General features: G+C 38.5%; 1 protein-coding gene across 2 annotated transcripts in view; it reads left to right on the plus strand.

Annotated features, from left to right (window-relative positions):
- LOC135709973 (netrin-B-like) overlaps positions 1-23,514 on the plus strand; it is a 186,252-nt gene that overhangs the window by 130,092 nt on the left and 32,646 nt on the right. The window contains exons 3-4 of one of the 2 annotated variants that reach the window (XM_065232426.1): positions 18,432-18,581; positions 18,637-18,738. In XM_065232426.1, coding sequence (XP_065088498.1) covers positions 18,432-18,581; positions 18,637-18,738 — 252 coding nt within the window. Of the gene's footprint in view, positions 1-18,431; positions 18,582-18,636; positions 18,743-23,514 lie in introns of both variants that reach the window. The other variant, XM_065232427.1, reaches the window with a different exon arrangement.

A 23,514-nucleotide genomic window follows, 5' to 3' on the forward strand; every position in this document is an offset into this window, starting at 1 on the left:
AGTGATCATTTCTAACGAACATGTACGATACAAAAACAGCCAAATTTTAATTAAAACCACAATGTTTTGAGCTTCGAGTATGATGTAAAAAGTATGGAGCATTGTTCCCCTATCCTTTTAGTATAAAATGCAGCAATTTAGAATTAATTTTGGCTAATTTTGAAAAATTAACTGTTGGCAAGATAAATTGAAAAATACTTCTAGCTCTTTATTGTAACACAAAGGGCAGAATTACCAGTTATGGTTATACGTTCCTATTATATGGAATTCCCACAGGCAATAAAGGGACCGACTGGCCATGACTGGTACATCTACCCTACTGCGTTTTATATAACCGTACTCCATTAATATTAATCATCCATCTCTTCCAGTTCCTGGACAAAACTTAACCAATTTGATCACTATTTAGCGGCGCCGTGTGGTGTAGTGGTAAGCGTGATTACCTCTCACCCCAGCAGGCCTGGGTTCAATCCCAGTCAGCGCCGCCGGGATGTTCTAAGGCATAACATCTCTGATCACGCCTTCCTTCGGATGGGAAGTAAAGCCGTTGGTCCCCGGTTCATGAGTTGATGGGTCGATTGGTAGGGTCCAGGTGTGGGAGATGCCTCCCTGGCGTCGGTAGCATTGGTGCTCAGCACGGAAAACATGATCGACGAAAAACAAATCAAGGAAAAAAGGAACGACCCGATTTCGTCAACCCTTCCACGCATTAGACTTTTATCATTAAATAATTTCATAAAATCGTAATTCCAAATCATTTTGTTGCATCTTCAAGATGGGTATTTAAGGTATACTTTTGTCCAATAAGATCATTGAAAAAGCACATAGGTTTCGTAGAACATTAGAAAAGATTTTCAAAAAAGGGGCTGGCAAAATCGGGTCATTACTCTATATGTCTCCAGTGGGATGCCCTGGTCCCCTTATCATTTTCAAGAGCTGACATATACTAAATTGAATGGAAAAAGAACTGGCATCACTGATAACTTCGAAATGTAGAGACTTGCTTAACGCTTCAGTGGCGTCACCATGACAAATGCAAGCACATTCCCAACTAAAACCTTATTTGCGAAGAATGTGATGGTGAGTGTTATATCTGTTTGTCTGTGATAATACTTTATCAACATTAGACGTTGAAAAATATCCAGAGGACTTTATTGAAATCTTCGATCAGCTGAAGATCTTTTAAGTACTTCCTGACCGATCTACTATCTTGAAAATGATTGACCAGTTTAAGATCTTCAAATTTCCTGATCAACCTGAATTCACTTATATCTAATCAACCAGCAACCTTCAGAGACTATTTGGAGACTCCATTTGAATTGTATGATCAGTTGAATATCTTGAGAATAATAATTCTTTAACCTGAAGTCTTAAAAAATATCCAGAGGGCTTTAAATATCCGACCAGCTATATATCCTTTAAAAACTCTCTAATCAAACTTCCGTTTTGGAAGGATGTCTGAAAGACGTCATTTGAATGTTTGAACAGTTACAGATCTTTTGAATATTACTTGATTAACATGAAAAGTATTGAATAATATCCAGCGAAAATCCATGAATATCAATAAAGTTATCGAACATTAAGCGACGCTTCCTGAACTTATACGAAGATTCCTGTACTTTCAAGAACTTAAACTCAGTTTCATGAACTCAAAGCCTCTATGAAGTTCCCTGAATATAGAGATGAACTAGCCAACGGCTAAAAATCTCTTAAATAAAGAATTAAAAAAAAGATCCCTGAATATGTTGAATGTTCGATGAACTCCTGGGATTTTCCATCAACGAAGATTCCGATCCTACAAATATTTTTCCATAGATTAGAACTTTTGATTTTTCGATAGCTACAACTGAAATTATGCCTTGCTGAACTTGTACGAGTTTCAAATATGTATACAATGTTCCGTAATCAGCTACAAAGTTCCCTTAAGTTCTAAAAAATCTGACCTTCTACAAAGTTTTCTGAACTTATTAAAATCCACAATTGTTTTTTCGATCTCCAAACATCCGACTTCTAAAAAAAAAAACCTAAACCTTTACCGTGAATTTTGCTGAACATATTGGCGAAATGAAGGTCTCAAAGTTACACAGTTCCCTTAACTGATACGAAATTCCCGGATCTTGTAAGAAATTTACTGAACATCTTCAAATTTTGCCGAACTTCTAGAAAGTGTACCGAAATTTTTCGAAGTTTCCTGATCTTTTACAAAATTTGCTGTAGTAAACTTCTACAAAGTTCACTGCACTTTTATTAAGTTGCTTAAACTTTTAGGATTTTCGTGAAGTTCTACAAAGTTTCCTGAACTTTTAAGGAATTCCATAAACTCACGAAAACCATTAACGAAGCGTCCTGTAATTAAGAAAAGATCCATGAAAAAAGAGAACTTTCCTGGAATAAAACAAGTTTCCCTAATGTTCTTCAAACAGAAGTTCCCACTTCTATGAAGTTTTCAGAACTTTAATAAAGCTCTCTGAATGGATATGAAATTCTTTGAAGCTCTGTGAATTTCTCTTTCTCCGAATTTCTCTTCAATTTCCTGGATTGCTACGCTGTCCCCTTAACATCCACAGAGTTGCTAAAATTTTCTGAAATTCTATGGAACTAAAAAGCGATTCCTAATAATCAATGAAGTTCTTCATATTTCTCGATTTATTTTCTAAAATTCGCTTAATTCTTATGAACGTTTCTAAAGCTTAACAAGCTTATCTGAACTTCTACAAAATTCACTGAGCATTCTCAGGGTTAACTGAACTTCTATTTACTGCACCTCTAAAAAAAATCATAATTTCAACGTAAACTTCCACGAAGTTGTCTAAAATTCTACGAAGTTCCTTAAAGTTCTATAACAGTTCCAAATGAATGGCTCTTGACTTTCTAAGCAGCTCCTTGATGTGACGTGATGTTATGTTTGTCAGCCGAATTTCACAATAATCCATGCAGATTATGATCATTGTGGTGGATGATTTCTGAAGTATTTGTAAAAAACTATTTTGTCGTACTTTGGGATTCCATAGATTAAATACTACCGGGTAGAGGTAATGCATACCTGTGAACGTAAGAAATGGTTAGAAAATAACAACGAGAGAGAGAGAGAGAGAGAGAGAGAAAGAGAGAGAGAGCTATGGAAACCAAGATAGAAGTCTGCGTCATATAGAAGTTCCTCCCGAAGGAGTAAGCATTTTACAAGGTTCCGCTAGCTCTATAATCTAAGGAAGGACTCTAAACAGTCAAGACTAGCTTCCAACCGTCTTAACAATGCATTTCAATGGTTTTTCGATCAAATATGAATGATGGACATCTCACGACACTCATTTTGATTTTCGTCTATCTACAATCTAAAATTTTATCAAAATATTCACGGTTTGTTTCACTGCTGGATCGTATTTTTCACGAGCTTCTTGTACAACGATCATTTACAAAAAAAATGATGTCTGTGTGCAATACTTTCGATAAATCATAATACATGGTAAACGAAGGGAAGAGATATTTTTCATAAGATGTTCTGTATTCAAACCTGCTACAGATATTCCAAGAAAGATTTAATGGAGTATAAGTGTCTCAAATTGAAAATCTCAGGATACACGCGATCTGGGGATTTACAAATTTATGTCAAATTCCGGGATTTTTTATCTCGGGACTTCCCGGGATGGAAGCTCTAGTGCTTATGCTATGGTGTTTGATGGGCGAAAAAGGAAACCAGAAGATGGAGACTTTCAAAGTCTAAATTGCAACTGGTTATACATGTTGTATCTATTAAAGTCCTTTGTTCAAACAAATACACATTTCCTACAAAGAGCAATCGATTTAAGGATTTCATTCTCCATTTGTGACGTCTCGCTTGGAAGCTCAAAGGTCCCCAACATTGTCGAGTATCCACATCTGTAACTGATCAGCCCTACCTTTGTGGAATACATAGTTCTGTAACAGGTTGAAATCAACCCACTTCGTCCACAGTCATAGTTAGTGCAAACCATGCTGAAATGGAAGCGTACTTCAAACGAAATGCCAGACTTCAGACTAAGTCTCTTATTTCCCTTTCACTAGGCGACAGGACCTTTATGCATCACACCTCTACATTCCATGCCTTTTATTTTTCAGCAAAGGTACTCCTCCCCCTGTTATGCTCGTTTGAGATTGACTCCCGTTTCGGTTTTGATTTGGAACGTTTCCAACAGCATATCACACCGCATAGTACCATTGCTCGTTTGGAATCTAGCCGGTTACGATCGGTTGCATGTAACTCATCCCTGCAAATACAAGTCCTTGTGGATAGTGAGTGGAGCATTTCATCGGACACACAACCAAAAGCGTTGCAACTTGTGGTTGCTCCTTTGAAATGAGATCTTGTTTGCAAATGATGAAAATCATTGAATTTTATTGAAATGGATTTTTTTATGGTAGATATGGTTCTAAAATACACAAGTTTCAGTGATTTGCATAACTATTTTCATGTCTGACAATCCGAATCGGGAAAATGATAATGCATCTCGTTGATATATAGCTTTTTGGAGATACACATATCGGCATTTTTGGCGTGGGCTCAATAAAATCCAAAGCAATGTTTCAGAAATGAATGTTCAACATCATATCTACGAAATTTACTCTCAATCGATTATGAAGATCCCACACAAGTGTGTATTGTGATAAATCACTTAAAATGTAACAACTGCTCACCATTGAAATTAATCATAACACGTCAATTACTATCAAATTACCATTAAATCATTTTTACTCCTTCGCCAGAACCACTATCCGATACCCATCATGCAGGCAGGCGGACAGACTGACTGATAAAGGGAAGCTACGAAAGGTAGCAACTGGCCTGGGAAAAGTGGCTCAGTTCTCATTGATGCAGTGCACTACGCCGCGTCGACCGTGTCAGAAAGTTCTAGAGAGGTATCAGACTCATAAATCATCAAACATTTCTAGCCTCCTGTCTCGGTGGCAGGTTCCCTGACACGGGTAGCACGACGAACAAAAGAGAAATGTTGTCTGCATCACAACTACGCGTGTGAGGTAGGGACGTGTCCTGAGCCTTGGATTCCCACCGCCAGGCTCTGCTATGATGGATTGACTATTAGAGTAAATACGATGTACGGTGTTTGTGAGAAATTGATCTGAACATCTCTCTACTAGGCATAATGACTTTGCTTGTACAATGATGGTTTCGATTGTAGCAGAATACGTTATGTGGTATGGCTCGTTAGTGTATAAATCTAGGTATGTTTTGCAAACACCCAGATCACTAAGATTTTATTGCATCTTTCGCTATGGATTTTAAATTGGGAAGTACAATAAGTTATAAGGGAAAAGGTGTAAAAAATTTGACTTCAAATTAATTCAGATTCGTTTGCAGCTTACGTTAACTATCCAATTTCAATTATTAAATATCTGTCAATCGACTATTAATCATATTGTCGAGCAGTTTTGGGACAACCTTCTACCAGCGATTTTACGGAAATGAAACAATAAATTCCAGATTTTTCAAGCATATTACAAATAAGACCCTATTTTCTCAAGGTTGTATAAGAAAAAAATACCAAAATATTGTTCCACGTTAAAGTTCGAGTGGTAGGAAACGTCATTTTAAACTGCTCGAATGATGTGATCCATTGAGTTAAGTCCATCCGTTTTCTGGCGGAAATGAAAAAAAGAGTTGTATCAAGTAATCAAATGGATATTGTTGATTATTAATTTATTTGATTAAGCTCAATCGAATTAACTTTACAGAGCAGAGGATTCTTGATCACTATACATATATCCATCAGAACGGGAGCCACTTTCAGTGGTTTCATTATATGGCAGTATCGCCAAAGGAGGCAGAGCGCTTCCACTGCAGCAATGGACGCAAAACGTGGTCAGCACTCACACACTAGTACTCATAGTCGACTGAAAGAACTGCTGATGAAGAAGAATGAGGAGGACCACACAATGCACTATGGGCAAAAATGGGTCCAAAATTACCCAAAATTCAATATCTCAACAGCACGCTGAATTCCGGCCATGAAAAACGACTTTTCCGAAGGGAAATTGTCCGGGGAATCGATTGCACGTGGTCCCATAGACCGGAGAGCCTTGTATGTATGTGTTTTGGACCATTTTAGCCCATTTTCCCCTACTTTTTGGAGGAAATGTTTTTCACAGCTCTATTTTTCGTAAAACATAAGCACTTTATGCATGGTTTTAGAATACTATATATTTAAACAACAGTTCATGAGATATTAGGGGAATACGTGATACCACTTTATAGGGGAGTAAGGGGAAACTTTGGAAAAGTTGTTTTTCATGGCCGGAATTCGGCGTGCTGTTGAGATATTGAATTTTGGGTAATTTTAGACCCATTTTTGGCCATAGTGCAATGGTTGCTGCCGAATAAACAGACGATCACGGTTTTTACCTGTGCTGCCTCACCTTTCCTTCCGTCTTCCTACATGCTGCACCCGGTTTCTTTCCTGCTCCGTGCTTGTGATCCAGTGTCAATCGGTTTTTAACCTGTTTATAACTCTTGATACGCTTGAATTATTGCTATGCAGTATTTTTCCTATAGCACGATGGGACAACTCCGGATTTTCCAAGTGAGCGAACAATTTTTTTTCACGCGTCTTCACTTGCCTCACTTCCATCTTAGCCGCATCGAAACAGACAGTAACGCAATTCACAAGATGTAAACAATACACTTCAAAGAGAAACTATGCAAAGTTTGATTAATTTCTGCCTAGTAGGAATAAAGATACAAACAGTTGTAAGTGTTGCAATAGTTTCGTGTTCGCCCTTTACTTGCTTTGAATAAGGACAGGTATCTTTCAATAACGTCTAGTACACTTCAATCTCCTAATTAACGGAAACCATAAGCGAACGATAACCCGAATGGTAAATTATGCCACGAATAATCTGTAGGATTCCCCAATCACGTCGTTTCCCACTTTATATGGTAATTTTCTAGTCGGGTCAGTAACAACTAAGAATATTTATTTAAATTATTTTCTTCTTGCAGTTATGGATTTTTTTTATTTTGCTTCCATAAAATATGTTGATTCACGTTGACACTGTTACACGAGTGTATTATTCAACTTGGCATTGAAACGCTTATAAGAAATTTCACCTGCACTTTGAAGCACTTCCACTTCCACTTCCAGTATTAATTTCCGAGTTTTCTATACCAACCAATGCATGCACTTGTGTATTGTATGACACAGAACAATATATTATGCCCAGGAAAGTCGAGAAAATTTTCAACCCAAAAGATCACAGAATTTTTAATGTTTCATCGGATGAACAAATTCTGTAATGTACTCATCGGAAAGGTTTTATAAAATATGTTTGTATTGTTTGTTTCATTGCCAACAAAAGGCGCCGAAATTGTCGAAGAAATGGGCGCTAGAGGGTGTTCACAGTTAAATTGCATCACTTAGAAGTACTCGCCAAAAATAAGTCCCTCAACCGATTGTCATAAAAGTTTCAGGGATTGTAATACTATATATAAGCTTGGTTTACGTATCTTTTTTTCACTCTATTTCATCACCAAATCTAAATCTAAATCTAAATGTTTCTTTGATCTCTATTAAGCAATGTTGATGCATTATGTTTAAATATTTCTAAACTTTCTTAAACTTTTTTAAATGTCTAGTTTCTAAGGCGAAGATACACTCCGCAGGATTATAATATTTTCTTGTCAAATTTTGTCCCTTTGTAAATATATGCTCTGCAACCTTAGATATAAATTCATAATGAAGTCCTTTCCTCATCTCTCTGTTAGCCTTTTTTACCACTGCGATGTATTCCTTAAAACTTGTTTCCAAAGTCTTTTTCGTCTGGGCAAAAGATTTTGTAGACACCGGCTTTTCCTATAAGATATTTATCGAATCTTGTGTTGATCCTAAAGCTGATTTGTCCTGCTACTGAATTCTAAATCTAGGCCTAAACTTTGAACTCAATAGTTTGGTAATGTTTTTATCGCAATTTGCCCCTACCCGTTCAGTTACTGGTGTAAGAGTTGTCAAAGTACGCCTAAAATATTCCCTTATTTTTTTTTGTATCGATTTTTCAGGCATTTTTGATACCCATTAAGTCAAGCGATTAAAAAAATGTGAGCTATTAAGTTTGATTTGCCTTTATCGCTAAGAGGGAGAGTTTGCATCCTGTGAACAATGTGGTGAAAAACGGTAATTTTGTGTTGATGGAAATGGTTTGAAGAACTTAGCATTACTCTCTTTGTATTTGTTGGTGTCCTATCCAGCATTTTACGAGCGCTTATGGCCGCCACAATCTGGCTGAGTTTTTGGCAGGGAACATATGATTTGACGTTTGGGTTGTGTCGTTTGACGTGTAAACGTTCAAATTTGATCGTTTACACGTCAAACGACACAACCCAAACTTTAAATCTTATATTCCCTACCACAAACTCAGCCAGATTGTGGCGGCCATAAACGATCGTAAAATACTGGATAGATTTCTAAATTGAGCGATGATGCGGAGATCTAAGAAGGAGAGTTGGCCATCTTTCTCTTCTTCGTGAGTAAAGTTGATGTCCTTGTGAACGTTGCTTATGGCCTCATAATTCATCATCATCATTGATAAATCTTCCCTTTTGACAATACTAACAATGTCATCCTCGTGCCATATCAACACTTGGACAAGCAATTCCTATCCTCCAGAATATTTTCTAGATTAGCCATAAACAATTCACTTAAAAATGAGGAAAGTGGATTGCCCATAGGAGTACTTTAAGTTTGTTTATAAAAAATTTCCTCTAAAAATGAAATAATTTTCCTCCATACAAAGATGAGCTGGAGATAGATATCAACACAGTCAAAAAGCTCATAAAGGGATTCCGTTAAAAGGTTCGATAAAATTAAAAGATTTATCGACTCTATACTTTCATCTCCTCATCTATCGTATATAATGTCCACTTTAAGTCTCATATTTGATGTTAAGCATCTTCAACCAGATTTGGTAACGGTCAGTTTGGTCAGTGACGTTTGACGAAAACCAAAAACAAAAATCATCTTTTCCATACATCCTTCGTCAGTGACGAAGACAGTCCGGCAGTAGTCACTAAAAAAAATACTATCGCATATTTTGCCTTCACTTCTCTTTCTCATATCAAGCCAGGACAAAAAAAAAAATTAAAAAAAAACCGTCGAACGTACATGGGGGGTCAGAAGAAAAGGGGTGTAAGTGACTTTGATCGATTCTCTTCATCGACTTTCTCTTTCGTTAATAATTCAGCTGTGCACACATTTCTCGATTCGTGTGCCATTCTGGATGCTAGATGAGAACCTCCTTTATCGTTCTATGTAGCAGAGATAGCGCAAAATCTGTTTATAATGATGTGGCTATCAAAAGAGAAAGTAGATTAAGAGAATCGATCAAAGTCACTTACACCCTGTCCTTCTAACCCCCTCAAACATCCATTCGACCAAATGTTTTTTGCCAAGCGCCCATATACCAAACGTTCTTATGCCAAACATCCATATGCCAACCGTCCTGGGCTCATTATAAGTACACTCAATTCAGTTTTTTCGCCTCTATTTTTTATCTCAAATTGCAACCAAATTTAATGCAACCTGTTTAAAAAAAAATCACAAACAAAATCAAAGATAAATATGGTGGTATTAAAAATGCTGTACCCATCCTGCATGATGGCAAACTCGAAAAAATGAAAGTCACGTAAAACAGAATTGAGTGAATTTCCATTTCATGTCACATGAGAAACATATGTCACCCAACCGGAAAATATACTATTGCAGGTTTATAAAAATTGTACTCGAAAAAAAATGCAACACTTTCTTTTGTGTATAACTTTTTATTGCATGGGTAAACATTGATGAAATTTTGAATAACCTCGTCACAATCTGTCAAGTGGGTATCGAGATGGTTTCCAAGCAAGAAGTGCCTCGACAAAAAATATGGGAGCGGTCGTGGGAAATCCAGGACAGTCCTACAGGTGGATCGCGAAACAGTTTGGAATTGACAATTCGACCGTATCCTGAGTGATAAAATCGTTCAAGGAGAACCAGACGACCCAGCAGCGGTGAGCTGGGAGCGGAAGAAAAGCGAAGACGACCGACCTCGTGAACGCAAGGAAGGTGAAGGTTTACCTTCAAGCGCAAATTGCGTCGCGTCCACATGTGCAACCTGTGCACGACACAGGTGTAAACAATTAAAAAAATGCGTTTAGATTTTAATAGATTTTATTGTCACATTAAAGCTGTACTTCCAGACCACAAGTGACCATGAATACACTATTTTATAGTGTGGTTCAATTAAATCTTCGACCTTGGTTTGCTTCAAAAAGGGTAAAATTCAGTTGGGATGGTCTGCCTAATCCCTAATGCATTGATTTCTAACCATGTCGATATCATTACCACAGACAAACAGACGTAACTCTGCATTGTGTATCTTCGTTCACGCATTTAACGGTTGATTTGAATATTATCAGTTCCGCGAACTACTCGCCGCAGCGCTGGCATCGGATCACTTTGACGTTTCTATACATTCTACAGAACTTTTACGCAATATTGTTTGCGAGTTAGCGAGCAAGCTTGTTTTCCGCGAGAAGCCTAAAAGATGTCGCTGCTGAGGTCCTATGTTTTGAGATACTATGTTTTCAAGAAAAACTTTTTCAAAGAGTTACGTCTGTTTGTCTGTGTCATTACCGAGCTCTTTTGGGTGGCGGGTGGCAAGTTTGTGAATGGCCAAATACCTGATGTAAGCCAAGCAGACCTTCTATCACCTCTTAAAATATACCACAAATTTTCCACAATACATGGCGGTTTGCACCACTGGTTGTAATTGAAGCTTTCAGCAGTCACGCGTCAAACGGGAGCAACACGGAAACAGCAGTCTGGTACGCTTTGGACGTTATCATACTTGCAGACTGGTTTGAATGTGTAAGTTTAAATTAGATGAACATTAACATTTGTGATGTATGGGTGCCCAAAGTGTGCATTTCTCGCTGTGCACTTGGATATCTGATTGCAGACAAAGAGAGTAATGGAGAAAGAGAGCGCAAAAGCCTGCTCTCACTCTCTTTTCAGTTGTGAATCTCTCAACTATCGATAGTTGCGCCGGTGCGTCTGTCAAAACTTATGAGCTTCGTCTGGTTCATTACTTTTTTTTTTTTCCTTTGGTTTGTTTTTTCCGTCGATCTTGTTTTCCGTGCTGAACACCAATGCTACCGACGTGCCAGAAAGGCAGCTCCCACACCTGGACCCTACCTATCGACCCTCTGGTTCATTATAATAGTGTTGTTCTGATGAATAAAGAGTTGATTAATTCAAGTTCGCTACCCAAGGGACTATGAATTTTCTCTAGATTTTGGCATTGTTTTGTATTAAAAAATGTTTTCGGAAGTGTTTGACGGATATCCTTTATTACACTTGAGTCGAAAGAGTTAATCTTTTGATAAAAACGAGAATTCAAGCTGAACATTGCATTCGTCCAGCAGACAATGAAGCGTGTCCAGACTTCATTTCTTCAAGGTAAGAAAGGCGCCTAACCAAACCGATAAACAGAATACGGTGGCCAAATCCCGCGCCAGGATGCTGTGCCGCGAGTGGTTGATGTAGCCGAGATGCACCGTAATGAACGACGAGACGTACATTAAAGCGGGCGCCTAGCAGATCCCCTGCCTAGGAATTTTTGGTTTGGAAAATTTCTCGACTCCCCTGGGCATAGAAGTACGATTAGACTTGCCACACAATAATACCAATGCAAAAATAGTACAGGCATCGAAAGCTCTCAATTAATAACTGTGGAAGTGCATCTAGAAAACTAAGTTGAGAGCACGCAATAAGCTAATATGGGATATACAATAAGCTTGAAATGCGAGGAAGAAGAAGAAGACATAACGACCGGCACCATCAACGGCCAAATATATAAAGAAGAATGCCTCCAGAAGCGCCTGCTGTCCTTCCTCCGGTCCCACAAAGGTGACACTCTGTTTTGGCAGGATCTGGGCGATTATGAAGGGCAAGCTCCGGAAAGCAGGGAAAGCCCTTAAAAACGACAAAGATTTGAAGAAAGAGTGGCTGAAAGTGTGTAAGAAAGATGGCGCAAGTGTTGCACAGGATTTGGTGAGTAGCATTAAGTCCAAGGTGCGGGCATTTAGCCTAGGAGAGGAGGTAGAAGAAACCAACTTTGCAAAAACATAGTTAAAGGGTGATACGGTCAAAATTTGGTCAATATCAACTTGACGTATTTCTTTCAATTTTGCATTTAAAAAACCTGAACACCGCTCATTTTGAAGGTGTGTGTGTGTAGAATGTTGCTCCTATTTTGATTTTGGAATTCACTCTTCAGTTGTCAAAATGCCGTCCAAGCAAGAAGAGCAGCGTATCAAAATTTTGCTCGCGCATCGCGAAAATCCGAGCTACTCGCACGCAAAGTTGGCAAAATCGCTAAAAGTTGCCAAATCAACCGTTACAAATGTAATTAAAGTGTTTGGGGAACGTTTGTCGACAGCCAGGAAGTCTGGATCGGGGGGAAATCGAAAACCGGAAGCCGCTGAGACGACAAAGAGAGTTGCCGGTAGTTTCAAGCGAAACCCTAACCTCTCTCTCCGAGATGCCGCAAATAAGCTGGGTGTATCGTCTACAACCGTGCATCGAGCCAAAAAACGAGCCGGACTATCGACTTACAAGAAGGCAGTGACTCCAAATCGCGATGATAAACAAAATACGACGGCCAAAGCGCGATCCCGGAGGCTGTACACGACGATGCTGACGAAGTTTGACTGCGTGGTAATGGACGACGAAACCTACGTCAAAGCCGACTACAAGCAGCTTCCGGGACAGGAGTTTTATACGGCAAAAGGAAGGGGAAAGGTAGCAGATGTTTTCAAGCACATGAAACTGTCAAAGTTCGCAAAGAAATATCTGGTTTGGCAAGCCATCTGTACCTGTGGCTTGAAAAGCAGCATTTTCATAGCTTCCGGGACTGTCAACCAAGAAATTTACGTGAAAGAGTGTTTGAATAAACGTCTGCTGCCTTTCCTGAAGAAACACGGTTGTTCCGTACTGTTTTGGCCGGATTTGGCATCTTGCCATTACGGTAAAAACACGCCAGAGCTCCGCCCAATTGAGAAATACTGGGCTATTGTCAAGCGGAACCTAAAGAAGACCAAAAAAACTGCTAAGGGTGAGCAGCAGTTCAAGGCAAACTGGCTTTCTGCGGCGAAGAAGGTGGATAAGGTGGCTGTACAAAATCTGATGGCAGGGGTCAAGCGTAAGGCCCGGCAATTCGGATTTGGAAAAGCGGAAGCCTAACTGAATATTTTTCCTGAATTTTATACTAATTGAACTTGAAAAAGAAATTTAATTTGATTTTTTAAATAAACGATTTCACCGATTTACACGCGTTTTCCCTTGACCAAATTTTGACCGTATCACCCTTTAATATATGTTTATTTAATCCCTGAGAGTTTTTAAAATATCCGACTTAAAATGAATTTTTGGTGATCATTTTTGTCTGTTACATTTTTTCGAGTACAGTCTTTATATAAAATATACATAATTTGTAATGATTTATCGCATGATAAGATTCTGTAATGTGGCCGTCAGAAGGTTTTTTGAATAAGGTTATGTTAAAATAATCTCGTGAAGGTTTTAGATGTAAATATTCTGAAAAAAAAACTTGCGTTTACATTACTGTAGAATATATAGTGACCATAACTTGCATTTACTATGCTTAGTAACTTTGTGTTCCAACATATATCCAAAATACCTGATATGTTCCGAATATGTCCATAGCAGTCAATCTAAACACACGGGAGACTCAATTGGTAAATTAATTTCAAAACTCCATTAAATCCGTCGAGATTATAGCGTACAAAATTGTTTTTAACATTTGATTTAAACGTGAAGCTATGTGTGTTAATCTGTTTTTTTTACAAGCTGAACTGAACTTTAACAACACATATTTTAGAGAAACCAAGCTACGAAATTAGCGGATTAGAAATGGCAGCAGAGAGCCATGCTCCATGAGCAATGCTCAATCTCCCATATATGTACCTATAGACATATCCCTTGGTCACGTGAAGTCCCGGTGGACAACGTGCGTATCCCGTACCGAAAAGTCGTTAAAATACTTGGCGTGTATCTCGATCGACATCTTTCGCTTAATCACCACTTTGAATAGATAAGAGCCGATTTAAAAAAAGAGAACTTGCTTACTGCAAACCATTCGTACACACTTAGATTTTTTTACAGAAATCTGTAAAATTTTACCGAAATCTCAACAACTGAACGTTTGGTAAAAAGCTTCGCAGATTTCCTGTAATTTTTCACAAATATCTGTGAATTTTTCACAGATATCTGTAAATAATTACAGGTAAACTGTAAAATTGTTTACCGAACGTTCAGCTGTTGAGATTTCGGTTAAATTTTACAGAAATCTGTAAAATAATCTTAGTGTGTAGATGTCAGTCTACCAGTAATCTATACACAATCATGAACGTAGGAAGCAGCTTAATTTTGGTAAAAATCTTCTATGGTGTAGAAATCACATGCCGAAATTCCACCCTATTGATTAAGTCGCTTGCTCCATTTTACAACAAAATGGTTCGTGGAGCCTGTGGTCTTCTTCCATCATCACCATCAAAATCAGCGTGGGCCGAGGCAGGAGTCCTACCATTCGATTATCTGGTTGCACTCGTTATTAGTAAACGCTCAATATTCTACAATAAGCGAAATTCCAAACCTTCTAAAAACCTCTTAATTACGGTAGCTAAAACTCTGTACCACACTCTTACTGGAAATCAACTCGCAACAGTCCTACAATTAATGCGAGCAAGTGATAGCAGATGGAATGACTGCATCCCCCGAATTGATTGGCGACTTAAGCACATACTTTCAACGGCTGTCCCCCATCGAAAATACAAGCAGAATTTAATTCACTTGTTGCGAGAAACTACGGATCCCACATTGAAATATATACAGATGGCTCAAACGCCGGAAACAGAGTGTGTTTTGGCCTAAATGGTCCAGATATAAGTATATCACTCCGACTACCCAACCGATGTTCTGTTTTCTCTGCAGAAACAGCCGCATTGAAGATATCCCTAGAAACAATATCCCAGTTGAATACCGCCGCAGTGATTTTCACCGCTTCCTCTAGTGCTCTGAAATCTATTGAAAGTGAAACATCAGGGCACCCTTGGAAACAGTCTATCGATATCCATAATAACGTAACATTCTGCGGGATTCCTGGGCACAAGGGAATCACCGGCAACGAAGTATGTCAGTGTCGCCTAACAGTGGAACATCTGCTCGTTTTCTGCCCAGTCTACGAAAACTGTCGGAAAACCGTCGACTTACCTGGATCCATACGAGAAATCCTATGCAATGATCCCAACGCTGAAGAAAAATTGTTGTTTTTCCTGAGAGAAAGTCAACTAAGGCCTGTACTCGAAAAAAATGCACCAGACAAAAGTGTTCGCCAAAAATTTATTTCACGTCGTAATTTCTTGAAACTTTCAGGGAATGAACTAATACATATGGATTATGTTTCGGCATAATTACTTTATTCAATTTCCTTTCCATCGCTGAAAGGCCGCACCTTACCCTTAAGACCCCTCATTACATTTTGTGCAATGGTGGAGCCGACCTTTTTGGTCACTTTCATCCATTCTTTCTTCAACTCCAGCTCGTTCTGAAACACCTTGGACGATTTTCGAACTTTGTCCTTCATTATGGCCCAAAATCTTTCCACCGGACGAATCTCTGGTGAATTTGGGGGGTTGGCGGTTTTTGGTACAAAAACAACGTTATTGTCTCTGTACCAATCCAACGTCGATCGCGCGTAATGGCATGATGCCAGGTCCGGCCAAAATAAAGTCTCGCCTCCGTGGGACCCCAGAAAGGGCAACAGACACTTCTGGAGGCATTCGGTGCGGTAAATTTCGCTGTTGATGGTACCCATTGACTCAGTTTACCGCATTGGCATATGGCCTGCCAGAGCAAGTATTTTTTGGCGAATTTGTCCACTTTCTTCTTCCTTACGTCTTTCGGAACATCAAACCGTAATTTGGCAACGTAGTATTCCAGCCCCGGTATCTGCTTTGCGTCTGCCTTAATGTAGGTTTCGTCATCCATAACCACACACATCGGTTTAGTTAACCACTCTCGATACAGCTTCCTTGAGCGGGATTTGGCCGCCGTGTTTTGTTGATCACGCCGGTTCGGTGCCTTCCAGACCTTGAATACACGAAGCCCAGCTCGTTTCATGGTTTGCTGAACGAACAGACGGAACACTTTACCTTCAGAGCCGCGTCGCGAATCGAAAGGTTCGGATTACGCTTGAAACAATCCAACACCTTCCGGGTCTTCACAGGGTCAGCTGTCTTCGATTTTCTTCCACTTCCAGCCCGCCGCTCGGTCGTCTGGGACTCCTTAAACGATTTTACCACTCGAGACACAGTTGTATGGGTGATTCCCAGTTGTCTTCCGATCCATCTCATGGTCGCAGTCGGATTTTCCATGACGGCGCGCAAAATTCTCCGGCTATTTTCTTTTTGTTTCGATGACATCTCAATAACCACTGAACCGATTGTTATGAAATTTTTCACATGTAAACAATTCACTCCAAACTAGTTATACCCAGATTTTCACCACGGATAAAAATGGTGCATTTTTTTCGAGTACAAGTCTTAGTTGATAAAATATGACCACTTTGTGGTTTGCAATATTCGACTCGAACTGAACGTAGTAAAACAGCAAAAAAGGTTATCTTCCATTTAATTCCACTTAATTAATTTTGGTATCTATGACAGATACGTATTTCGACTACAATGTGCAGTCTTCATCAGTGTCATTCCCACTAAAGAACTTATCAAAATCTAACCCCCTTAAGTACTCATCCCCTAGGTAAAAAAGTCTAGATCATAGGTATAAAAATGAAACTACAATGTGTTGAATCGGAACCTACCGAATGCTAAAGAAAACAGTAAAAACATTACTTCATGAACGTAGTACTTTTTATATTTCCTATCCATTAGAGGTGAATGAAATTTGTTAAAACCTCTTAAATAAAATAATAAATAAAATAAAATAAACTACGAAACGCAGTATAAATTAAAAATGAATCAACTTTAGGAATACATTCAGATGGAGCGCTAATTTTTCAGCAATGTAACAAATCTTACAAAAGATGCATACACTATCATTCAATGAAATTATTCTAGCTTTATAAAATCACAAAGCATCAATGAAATGAAAAATGTCTGTCTTCAATCCTTAAGCAGTTAGCATCTGACTTAAATGGAGAACGTTTTGCCATCCTCGCACACGCTGAGGCCATTACCCTAGTTTTCGCAAATGGATGCAGGCACTCAGGAATTTCGAGAAAATTATAAATGCTCACCACAGTGTGCTATAAATTAATGCTAATTTTGTGCAGCCAAGGTTCGCAGCTTACTTGAGAAATGTAGTTCATACGATAAATCTTCTCCTACTATTTTCGTTCATTTTCGATCCTTCATCACCAGATACCAGCTAATAACGTGCGGATATGATATATGACTATGGAAAATAAACTTTTTTTATCCATTCAACAGAAGTGGAACCTAAATATGCAGATTCTGAAAATTTGATAAACGAATTCCAGTCACTTTTTATACCTTCTTAAGCATCTATACAGCGTATAGCAGCATGTGGGAACGTTCCTACAACAATGTGCGTACCTATGTGATACAGGTTTTGAAGATCTCCGTCAGGAGATACATTCAATAAAGCGTTCATATGCGAAATTTAATATTGCCCTAAAGAGCACCGAAGGAAAGAAAAGTGTGAATTTTGATCTTTTGATTATGTCACTCGCTTGGATAATATAATTTGTTCCAGTTTGCAACGCTCAACATCAAACCTCACGGGAAATTACGTTCAGTTTTTTTTTTCTTTGCGTGGCTGCTGAAGATTTCTTCTTGATGATAAACTTCATAAAGTGTGAGGTAAGTGAAACCGAGGAAACTTAAGGATGTTATTTTAAAAAAAATCAACTTCGTCATAATCAACAAGAGCCTGTGTACCATCGTCACCCGAAGCGTTAAGTAGATTTAAATTGATAATTATTAATAATTTAATAGCCCCTCAGCGGGGTAGAATAAGCAACGAGAGATGACTATCTTTTTGGATCTTGGATGCTTTCTTCCGTGGAATCTGTTTCTTATTGCGTCGACGGAAAGGAACACTGTTTTTCAATTTAGCTGCTGCTTGTGATTACTTTAACCTGTAGGCAATTGATTGAATTCTGACAGAAGCTCTGTCGAGACGAACGCAAATTATTATTTGCCTGCCAGTAACGTCTTGCTTTGACATTTACAAATAGATTTTAATTTTTCCAATGCAACCACATTCAATCGCTGTAATCATTTATCCTGTATTTAATTGAACATTTCATTAACATTAGATAAATTCAATTCCTTTTCATCTGAACAGCTTGTGATTGCCACCCCATCGGATCATCGGGAAAGACATGCAACCACACCACAGGACAATGTCCGTGCAAGGATGGAGTGACAGGACTAACCTGTAATAGATGTGCCCGGGGCTACCAGCAGAGCCGATCACACATTGCACCTTGCATAAGTAAGCCAAGCCATAAAAAGTACACCAGCAATTCATTAATAAACGACTATTTCAGAAATTCCACGCGTCATCAGTATAGTGCATCCGCAAAATACGGCGCCTGATCCGCAGCGTCACGATCCAGATTCTCCTTCCTACCGCACGGACGCCGGAAGGGGTAAGTAAGTGCCTTTTTCTTTTATTTATGTATGATTTGGAAATAGGTAAGATTAATAGATAACATATCTTATCTCAACCACTTTATGTATTTGGAGAATGTGTATTGTTTTCAAGTGTGTCATTCACTCGTGCGAACTCCACAGAAACCAAATAATCATTCTCCGATGTCAGATTGCTGAGTGAATGTAAGGGAGAACAGCCCATAATGCACCCCTGCACGCTTAGATTTTTATTTTGCCGAGATGGGCACCACCGAGTAGCTCGGCAATCTATTTTACTGGATATCAGTGATAAATTTGCCGAGATTGAGTTAACAACCGGGAATTCTGCCGAGATCTCGGCTAACAAACATAAATTTTGCTGAGATCTCAGTAACAATAAATGCCGAGCCTGCTCGGTGGTGCCAATCTCGGCAAAAAATCTAAGTGTGTGGGTTGAAATGCCCACTTATAGAAAAACAACGATAACTTTTCCTCATATGCATTTTCCGGGTAACGGATTGTGTTTGTTTTCAACTAGAGGTTTCACAAATAATTCATGACCATAAAATAATATGTTGACCTACTGATTCCTTTAACAAATAGCATATTGTGTAAAACATGCAACAGTTTTTAAAATAATCGACTGCAAATTAAGCTTTTAACAGCATATATCACAAAATAATCGATGTTTTACTTCATGAATCACAGTTTAACACTCTATTGAGACCTTATTCCTGATGTAACATAGAGGAATAATTATTTGAAATACCTCATGCCTTTGCATTCTCTACTTGCAGGGGTTATGGTTTGTCTTTATTGCGGTCCATTTTACCCCAATAATGTTGTGGTGCGTTTTGGCCATTGTTGTCGTGCGTCTTGCCCCAATGTTGTGGTGCATATTGCACCATGAATCAGGCGTTTTGTCCCGCTATGATTTTGGAACCAATTTATAAAATACCTGAAAAATCATCGTTATGTAGTTCTAAATCACTCGATCTTCGTAGAAAACTTGGTAATGAACCATACACCATTACTTTATTCTTGATTTCAGCTTCCATACGCCAGCAATAGACGATTTTGCTTAAGGTGCGTTACTTTACATTTACTTATGCTTGGCCGACGTCCCTCCGGATTTGAACTGCTGTACAATGTAGAACCGACTAACTCTGATCGTGCATACTTGTCTCCAGTTTCTTGAGCGTCCTTTAAACATGGTCGGTCTAAAAACTTGTTAAAATATTAAAAGTTTATTCGTCACGCAAAGTTTAGATTTCCTGTTTATAAGAGGATACAAACATTTTATATATTTGTTACATTTGGCTTGAATGCCCTCAATGTGATCTTCAAAAGTTAATTTTTGGTCAAGTACTAATCCAAGATATTTCACTTGGTTTGACCAACTCCGTTCATAGTGACTATGTGACTACTACTAGGTTTCAAAAACGAAGCTCTAGGCTTATGTGGAAATATTATAAGTTGAGTTTTGGAAGCGTTGGGAGAAATCTTCCATTTTTGTAAATAAGAAGAGAAAATATCTAAACTTTTCTGCAGTCTGCTGCAAATAACACGAAGACTTCTTTCCGCATCCTTTAGCGGAAATGCCTGTGTCATCAGCGAACAAAGATTTGTGGCAACCCTGAGGCAAATCAGGGAGGTCCGAAGTGAAAATGTTATACAATATAGGCCCAAGAATGCTACCCTGAGGAACTCCTGCTCTAACAGGTAGTTGATCAGATTTCGAAATTTGATAATTTACCTGCAGAGTTCTGTCAGTTAAATAATTTTGAACTAATTTCATAACATAAAAAGGAACATTAAACTTTTTCAATTTAGCAATCAAATCTTCATGCCAAACACTGTCGAATGCTTTATCTATGTCTAGAAGAGCAACTCCAGTTGAGCAGCCTTCAGATTTGTTTGAACGAATTAAATTGGTAACTCTTAAGAGTTGATGAGTAGTTGAATGCCCATGGCGAAATCCAAACTGCTCATCTACAAAAATTGAGTTCGTATTGATGTGAAGCATCATTCTATTTAAAATTATCTTTTCAAAAAGTTTACTTATTGAAGAAAGCAAACTTATTGGACGGTAGCTAGAAGCTTCAGCTGGATTTTTATCCGGCTTCAAAATTGGAACAACTTTTGCATTTTTCCATTTATCAGGAAAGTATGCCAAATGGAAACATCTGTTAAATAATTTTACCAAGAAAGACAAGGTACTCTCTGGGAGTTTTTTGATGAGGATATAGAAAATTCCATCATCACCTGGAGCTTTCATATTTTGAAACTTTTTAGTTATAGACCTTACTTCGTCCAAATCAGTCCCCCAGGAATCATCAAAAATATTTTCCCGAGAGAAAATATTCAGATAATCCCGAGCAACCTGATTCTCAATAGGACTAGTAAGACCCAAACTGAAATTATGGGAACTCTCGAATTGCTTAGCAAGTTTCTGAGATTTTTCCAAATTTGTGATCAAAATTTTACCACCTTCTTTAAACGCTGGAATAGGCTTTTGAGGATTTTCAAAATTTTTGTGAGTTTCCAAAAGGGTTCGGAACTCGGGTCTAATTTCGAAACATTATTTTCAAAAGTTTTGTTCCTCAGGACAGAGAATCGTTTTTAAATTGTTTTTGCAAATCCCGCCAGATAACTTTCATGGCAGGATCGCGTGTTCTTTGATATTGTCTCCTACGGACATTTTTAAGACGGTTCAAGAGCTCAAGATCGTCGTCTATTATAATTGAATCGAATTTAACCTCGTATTTTGGTACTGAGGTAGCTCTTGCTATAGAAGTAGTCAGAGATTCAAAAGCATAATTAATTTCATCATTGGTTTGCAAAGGAATGTTTGGATCGAAGCTATATTCCATGAATGTTCGATATTACTCTCAATCAGCTCTATGGTAATTGAAAGAAGAGCTGTTGGGATTAGAAATTATTTCTAGGGATATTTCATAAGTTACTGGAATGTGATCAGAACCGAAGTCAGCATGGGTAACCAATTGGCTACAAAGTTGACATGAATCAGTTAAGACCCAATCAATAGTTGAGGGATTTCTTGCTGAAGAAAAGCATGTTGGGCTGTTTGGGTATAGAATAGAGTAATAGCCTGCAGAACAATCATCAAACAGAATATCACTATTGGAATTGCTTTGAGCATTAGCGGTGTTTTGCATTAAAATCATCAATAATGAAGAATTTAGACCTATGACGGGTAAGTTTCTGAAGATCACCTTTGAGAAAATTTTTTTGCTGATCTACGCATTGGAATGGGAAATAGGCACGTAAGTTGTCCAAATTTTGTTTCAACAGAAACTCCCAAAATTTGAAAAACTTTGGTTTCAGATGAAGAAAGAATTTTATGTTCGATTCGTCTATGAACAATGATGGCAACGCCACCACGGGCTCCATCAAGACGATCATTTCGATAAATTAAATAATTTGCGTCCCTCTTAACCTTATGGTCAGGTTTAAGGAACGTTTCAGTTATAATGGCAATATGCACGTTATGAACTTTCAAAAAGTTAAATGGATCGTCTTCATTATCTTTAAGAGATCGAGCATTCCAATTTAAAATATTTAATGATTTAAAATCCATTACTGAATTTCAAAGTCATGACAATATTGTTCGCAAATTTAACCCCAGTTCAAAAAGCATCAAACATGGAGTTAGATTTAAGCATATCAGAAATCATGTCAGAAATCATGTCAATTAATTTTAATTAATTTCTGTAAAAAATCCATTTTAGGAGCAGTAATGCTTCCTAAGTCAAAATTTTCAAAATTTCCGTTAGAATTACGTTGGTTAGTATTTTGATTTAGCCGGCGCCGGTGGTGTAGTGGTAAGCGTGACTGCTTTCTCACCCCAATGGGTCTGGGTTCAATCCCAGCCGAGGTCGGTGGGATTTTTCTGAGGCATACAAATCTCTGGTCACGTCTTCCTTCGGAAGGGAAGTAAAGCCGTTGGTCCCGGCCCATGTGTGTTTGAATGGGTGCGATATCCTACGCAGGTGTGGAAGCTGCTTTCCTGCACATTCGATTGCCGTCAATGGATGGCAATCGATGTCCGTCGTAGATTGCGGAACAGAGACCGACGTTAAATAAAGGAAAAAAAAAAAAAAGTTTTTTGATTTCTACCCGCTGCAATAGAAGCATAGGTTACTCCAGCATTGTTACGGCGTAGGTATAGATGCAAAATTGAAGCAGAGGTGATATTTGTACCTACAAGTACGAATGTAGAATTTGTTCCTCGCTGACCGTTGTTAACAGCAGAGGAATTTGTACCTGTTCGGGAACGTAGAGCGATTCCTACCAGTCGCTTAGAACGAGATTGTAGGATCGCCTTGCGAGTCTTACCCAGAAATTGGATGTATGGTTTTCTCCACAATTTGAACATTTAAATTTCTTAGGATCAGTGTTCACTCGGCTGTCGACAAAAGCAGGCCACTCTCGATGTGTGCCACGCGATCGTCTGTTTTCTCGGCAGCAACTATTGTGTGGTCCTCCTCATTGTTCTTCATCAACAGTTCTTTCGGTCGATGCGTCGTCGACTTTGGAAAGCAACCGTTTCGTGATGAGTGTGTGAGTGCTGACCACGTTTTGCGTCCATTGCTGCAATGGACGCGCTCTGACCCTCGTTGGCGTACAACAATTTGCCATACAATGAAACTACTGGAAGCGGCTCCAGTTCTGATGGAGGAGGCTTTTTGGATAGCGGAAGATAAAGTGTTTATTATGTTGTACCTTTTGACTATAGTTTTAAGATGTATTGTATAGTGACCAAGAATCCT

This window comes from Ochlerotatus camptorhynchus, unplaced genomic scaffold, assembly GCF_037179485.1.
Source record: "Ochlerotatus camptorhynchus isolate MF236.1 unplaced genomic scaffold, CSIRO-AGI_Acam_v1.1 ptg000369l, whole genome shotgun sequence".
Taxonomy (NCBI): Eukaryota; Metazoa; Arthropoda; class Insecta; order Diptera; family Culicidae; genus Ochlerotatus; species Ochlerotatus camptorhynchus.